Below are 6,130 nucleotides of genomic sequence, written 5' to 3'. Positions count from 1 at the left end.
ACGTAATTTATCACCGCCTTCCCTAACTTTCTGTGATTATTTCAAGACTTCTTTTCCTCCAGAGCCTTCTTTCCTCCTGCCATGGTTGCTTTCTCTCCTTTCTTTCAGGATATTAAAAAATGTTTCATGTGTCTTTTCAGATTCTCTAAGTTCCCTTCTTTTCACCAGATATATATTCCTCTGTGCTGTGTTTTTGTTTGTCTCACTTGGGCTCTGTCCTCCAGTGTTGTGTAATTCTCAGTTGTGAGGTCATCACCACCTTGGGTGATTTCCCTTCTTTGAATTCCAGGAACCCCCAAGATGCATTATCACAACTCTAAACATGGGTTCTGCACATGTCTAAGTTCAGCCCCAACCCCACATGAAGAACTTATTTCCAGACACCTCCTACTCTTATGGTGGCTCCAGACCCTGCCCCATGTAGAAGGCACTTCTCAAGTTCTAGGACCAGGGCTTCAGCCACAGCACTCGGTAGGCAGACACAGAGCAATTGCAGACTCTAGAAATGAGTGGGGGCAGATTTTCAGTACCCACTACAAGTTTGCGGTCCTATGCCACACCTAGATTGCCAGATGTGGTCCCCTGCCCCTCCTAGGACCTAAAACCCTCAGCCCAGCCTTGTGCATGGCTCTGGGCTCTTTTCCTGGCACCCTCTTGGGCCCCAGTGATTCAGCCCCTAGTAATCATCCTAAGCACCCTCCTTTTCAGGAAATATTTCCATTTCTGGTATCTGTAGATTGCCCATTCTTGTTTCAGTGCACTGCCATGTATTTAGTATGGCTTACTAATATTATTCCTATCTTCCTTATGTGTTCAGAGAAGTGGGGAAAAGTTGTAGTATTTATTTGGCACACCATTCTAAACTAAAATTCTCACTGCTTTGTAAATACAATGGAGTAATCATATCCATCTCTCAAGATGGCTTTAAGAACCATATGAGATAAATGCTTTGGAATTCGTGAAGTGTCTAAAATATAACAAATAGTCATTATTCCCTTTTACACTGCAGCAAAACCCCACAGATACAGTGCCAATGAGAGAAATTAAGATTAACTGGGGGCAACACAGATTTCTGTGAATACCGCTGCTGCCAGATGCTCCACGATAGTACTTTCTAGAGTAAAAGACTTCGGGAAAAGTCAAAGAAGCAAATGGTAACACCCTCATGGAGATCTCAGATACATACCCGTGCATTACAGGATGCAAGAGGCCCTGCTGTAAAGGCACTACCCTTACTTTGTTTAGTCGTATTTCCAAAACACATTGATCGTGAAAGCCTCTTTAACGTAGTGACTAATGATGTTCAAGAAGGAGCAAATTGGGGACTTATTAAAGAGTCCTGATTTTCTGAAAGACTGAATTACAGAAGAGCTCTAAATGGGGCTTTACTGAGGCACAGTACAAGCGAGAGACCTCACTCAAAGGCAGTCCCAAAATATCACATGAAGTGGTGTATTGAAATAATTGCAATCCGAAATATTAAGTTGGTGCAAAAGTCATTGCGGTTTTTGCCATTAAAAGAATGGCAAAAACCGCAATGATTTTTGCACCAACCTAATAGCTTACTTTAATAATGTATCATAAGTAAGAACTTGTTTTACACGGAGGAATGACTTGAAGAATCAGTAAGTTGAAAGCCTACTATGGGAGTGCTTATTCAGACTAGGGCCCTAAGATGAGCTAAGTAGAATGAGCTAGTATTACAGGTATAAGTATGAATAGTAATTCCAACTTCACTTAGCTTCAGTGCTATCTTCTATAAAATGGGAATGATGCCAACCACGATGGCAGATCATAAACATTTGGTCACTGAATAAATAAATGCACATTTCCCTTTGCTGTGGCCACAGCACCTACCCCAGTGTAAAGAGTCTATTGAACATGGCTGGGGCACCATGGGTCATGGGAGCCTGTAATCCCAGCACTTTGGGAGGCCAAGGCAGGAGAATCCCTTGAGCTCAAGAGTTGGAGACCAGCCTGGGCAACAGGGAAAAATCCATTCTCTACAAGAAATACAAAAATTAGCCAGACGTGGTGGTGCACACCTATAATCCCAGCTACTCAGGAAGCTGAGGTAGGAGGACTGCTTGAGCCCAAGAGGTGGAGGTTGCAATCAGCCAAGATTGCGCCACTGTACTCCAGCCTGGGTGACAGAGCCAGACCCTGTATCAAGTAATAATAACAGTAATAATTTTATTTAAAAAGAGTCAGCTGGACGTGGTGGTTCATGCCTGTAATCCCAGCATTTTGGGAGGCCCAGACAGCTGGATCACTTCAGGCCAGGAGTTCAAGACCAGCCTGGCTAACATAGTGAAACCCCATCTTTATTAAAAATGCCAAAAAAAAATACCTGGGCATGGTGGTGCATACCTGTAATCCCAGCTACTCAGGAAGCTGAGACACAAGAATCACTTAAACCCAGGGAGCAGAGGCTGCAGTGAGCTGAGATCGCACCACTGCACTCCAGCCTAGGTGACAGAGCAAGACTCTGTTTCAAAAAAAGAAGAAAAGAAAAGAAAAGAAAGAAAGAGTTTATTGAATGAGAACTGTAGGCATCATCCTGCGAAGTTATAACTATTAGTAGTAAAAGAAATACTGTTTCTAAACCCATATTATGCCTTAAATCATACTAACAATTCTAGCTGATCTACCACAGATTTTTACAGCTAGAAGTAATCTAGTGGGTCACTTAATTAAAGTCTCTAAATTTTGGGTAAAGAGACTGAGGTTCAGAGACAACCTAGGACTTCTTAGAGGTGGTGGCAGGTGACAATGAGAACCTCATCGTGCTGGCTCCCCACCTAATGATTTTGCAGGACTCCAGGCTGCCTCTCTTTGGGTGAAACAAAAGTTTATTCGAGTTCAGGCAAGAAACCTAGGGTTTAAAAAAGGCAAGAGTTTCAACATTTTTTATTTCCTTGAGCAGATCTTAAAACACAAAGGAGGAGCATGAATCATATTCTACCTTTATTTACATCATCTGGCTTCTTCCAATTTCTACAAATAATTGAGAGTTCTACAGCATTGAGAACGGTCAGAAAAAAGGGCAAATTTTTACTCCATATCAAATGCTACTGCCCCTTAACTAGGTGCCTGTCTGGAAGGCTGGGCCGGGAGTTCCCCACGCTGGTCCCAAGGAGGGGCACAAGCTCAGGGTTTGTTTCCGTCACCTGGAAGGCAATCGTCAGAGCCTGCCATGTGTGCATGTGGATGCGTCTGTGTATTTTTAGAACGTTTTTAAAAGGGAGGCAGCCAAAATATTTTTACTGCACAGCAGGCACTGTTTCATGTTGGAGTGTTGGAAAGAAAACGAAGAGAAAGAAAAGAGAGGGAGGAGAAGATTTAAGACCAGCGCACAGATTGAAATGGTTAATGCCTTCTCAGGCTGGAGAACAAGTGCTTTGAGTGCTGAAGACTCCTCTCGCCTCCATGTCTCCAAGTGTCCCCATGCAGATTCCAGGATCCACACATCGGAGGCACCTACCACTGAGCTGGGTGTGAAATCTAAAGACCAGGTAGGGCTCAAATGCAAGACGATACTGGGAAGAGCATTTCAACCAAGGCAGGGTGAGAACAAAGCCATGTGGCATGTGGGTTGGGATGTCATGTGGAAAGTCACAAGGAATGAGGTTTAGAAAGCAAACTGGGTCTCAGCTGGAGACAGAGTCCAAAGCAGGCCCCGGGGAGTGGACACTGCCCATGGACAAAACAGTTATGATGAAATTTCACATTTTGAATAGCTCTGTGTAGCTCAGAGTACATTTTTACACCTCAAGTCATCAGGTCCCCAAATAACCTCCTTGGTTTGCCCTGTTAACTCTATTGCACAGAGGAAGAGACTGAAATTCAAGAGGATCATACGGCTAATAAGTATCAGAGCTGGGATTTGAATCCAGATCTTCTCAGACTACCTTTAGGGTGCCTTTTTTGCACACAGGGTGGCTTAAAGATTTTTAAGCAGGGTAGAGACAGGATGTGAGGCCTTGGGTGGGATCAGGGTGAGACCTTGAGGCTGGGCAAGAAGGTCAATGTGAAGAATAGTCTAGAGCAAGTGTCTGCAAACAGTATCTGTAAACGGCTTTGTGGTCAGTCGACGTTGCATATTCTTCTGTATTTTTGTCATGTGGTTGGTTTTTAACAACTCTTTAGAAATGCAGAAATATTCTTAGCTCGGGGGCTATGAAAATAGACTACGGGCTGGATTTGACCACAGGCTGTCCTGTGTTGACCCCTGCTCTAGAGTCTGGATGTAGGGAGCCATTCAGAAGGCTATCAAGTTACCCCACGTGAGGAGCAGGGAGGGCCCAGGCTGAGATGGAGAAGAAAGATCGAGAGCCCATTCTGCAAGAAGCCTGCACAAGTTAGGGGCTGGTGGGGAGGTGCAGCAGGTGAAGGGCCCCTGGAGGAGCCATTCCCTCCACAGTGCCTGCAACAGGCTGGGGTCCCAGCCCAACACTAGCTCCTCACTGAGAACCCCCTTCATGCCTTTCTTAACCAGGGTGTGGAGGCAAGCACTGAAGGCCCATGACCAGCCATGGGAGCCACAAGAATCCATCGCTTCCAATAGGATTGATGCATTCAAAAGAGCCTGGGGCAAGGCTGGAGGCCACGAAAGGAGCTTCCAGGCCATGCAAGCAGGGAACAAAGCTGATGATCACACTCCCATCAGTGGGCCACCTTGGTGAAGGGAAATGCCCAAGTTCCCAGCACCTGCAGAGCCTAAGACACAACAAGCAGCATGCCCTGACACTCACCAAGGCCAGGTGCTGTGGTAAGTATTTCCCATACATTGCCTTGCTTATTAAAATTTCACTAGATTCCCACATGGGACTAACTATGGCTTAGAAAGGCAACCACTGTGGTAGAGAGTGAGAGTGACTTGCTGACTCTGCTGTCCCACAACCTTTTCCCAGGAGTGAAGGCTCAGAAAACAGGCTTACTCCACCCAGCCTCCTTTTTCTCCCCTGTAAAATCGAGACCATCATTGCAAAGTGAGCAAAAGGGGAAGAGTCAGCCAAACACTCTGACCAGCGCCTGGCACTAGGTACGTGACTGACATTTGCAGGGATGTCATTGGGGTTCTTGCCCTGTATCACACAGCTAGCAAGGAGTAGAGCCACACCTGAATCCTGATAAATCACTAATTGATCATAGGAAAAAAATGTACAACTGTAGGTTTCCAGATTTCCTCTATGGGAAATGAAGCTATGTGTCCTTTCGATCTTCAAGAGAGGATAAAATGAGATAAGCATTTGATAGAGCAATTTACCATAGCAAGGAGTGCTTCTGCCTGGTTCAAAGAAGACTGTAGCATGTCCCTGGGGGCAGGAGTGAGGTCACTGCCAGAGGGTAGCTGGCCCCTATGGATGCTGGAGGTGATGTGCACTTGGCAGAGAGGGAGGCTGGGAGGGCGGTGAACATCTACAAGAGGCTTCCCTGTGTCCTGCACCGTTGCACGTTTCAATCCCCCTCCAGGTAAGTGTTCTACCTGTTTCTGTACAGAAGAGAAATCAGAATGCCAGAGAAATGAAGAAACTTCTCCAGGTTCATGTACTCACCAAATAATGTGTGTCTGCTTTGACCATCTCTGCATTTTGTGCTACACCAAGATTTAAGCAGCTGTTCAAAGGAACAGTGGAACAGATGTCACAGATGTGACTCTTCTTGAAAGGAAGTCAGATTTCATAAATGGAAAGGCTGGCCTTTTCCATTTGCCTCCTCCAGACCCATAACTTTGGATAGGGGGGTTTTATTGTCCGTGAGGCTTATGCATGTGTCAGAAGAATGTCCAAGCAGAGCAATCTAAGTGGCAGACCCCCTAGGATAGGAAAGAAGAAAGACGCTGCTGACACTTTCAGAAAACTCTTCACGTTTTGTGACATACGTGCTTGTCTCGAGTGATCAGGAGACAGCTGGAAGTCCGAGCCATGCAGTAATAGCAGAGAACCTGAGGAGGGAGAAGCTTCCCAGGACGTTCTGAGGTCTTGTGCTGGGTACAGGCTTTCCTTCCTGCAGCAGCCCTGAGTCCAGAGAAGAAATCACCCCCTGTCCCGTGGGCCAAGCACTCATGGCAACAGCGCTTTGAGTTTGCTGTGCTTAGATTCACTTATGGAATTTGTTAAAAATATGA

At 45.6% G+C, this 6,130-nt stretch overlaps 1 protein-coding gene across 1 annotated transcript; it reads left to right on the top strand.

Moving 5' to 3' along the window:
- The first annotated feature begins 304 nt into the window (after nucleotides 1–304).
- On the top strand, nucleotides 305–5,719 carry LOC105518480 (chromosome unknown open reading frame, human C14orf177). Its single transcript, XM_011951487.1, is given in 4 exon segments — nucleotides 305–471; nucleotides 4,499–4,771; nucleotides 5,476–5,570; nucleotides 5,572–5,719. Coding segments are annotated over 3 exon segments (429 nt in total). The 5' UTR covers nucleotides 305–471; nucleotides 4,499–4,524; the 3' UTR covers nucleotides 5,659–5,719.
- Nucleotides 5,720–6,130: the final 411 nt, after the last annotated feature.

This window comes from Colobus angolensis, unplaced genomic scaffold (genome assembly GCF_000951035.1).
Source record: "Colobus angolensis palliatus isolate OR3802 unplaced genomic scaffold, Cang.pa_1.0 Scaffold32, whole genome shotgun sequence".
NCBI classification, from domain to species: Eukaryota; Metazoa; Chordata; class Mammalia; order Primates; family Cercopithecidae; genus Colobus; species Colobus angolensis.
The sequence above is the reverse complement of the archived record's forward strand: the minus strand, read 5'-3'. Positions and strand labels throughout refer to the sequence as shown.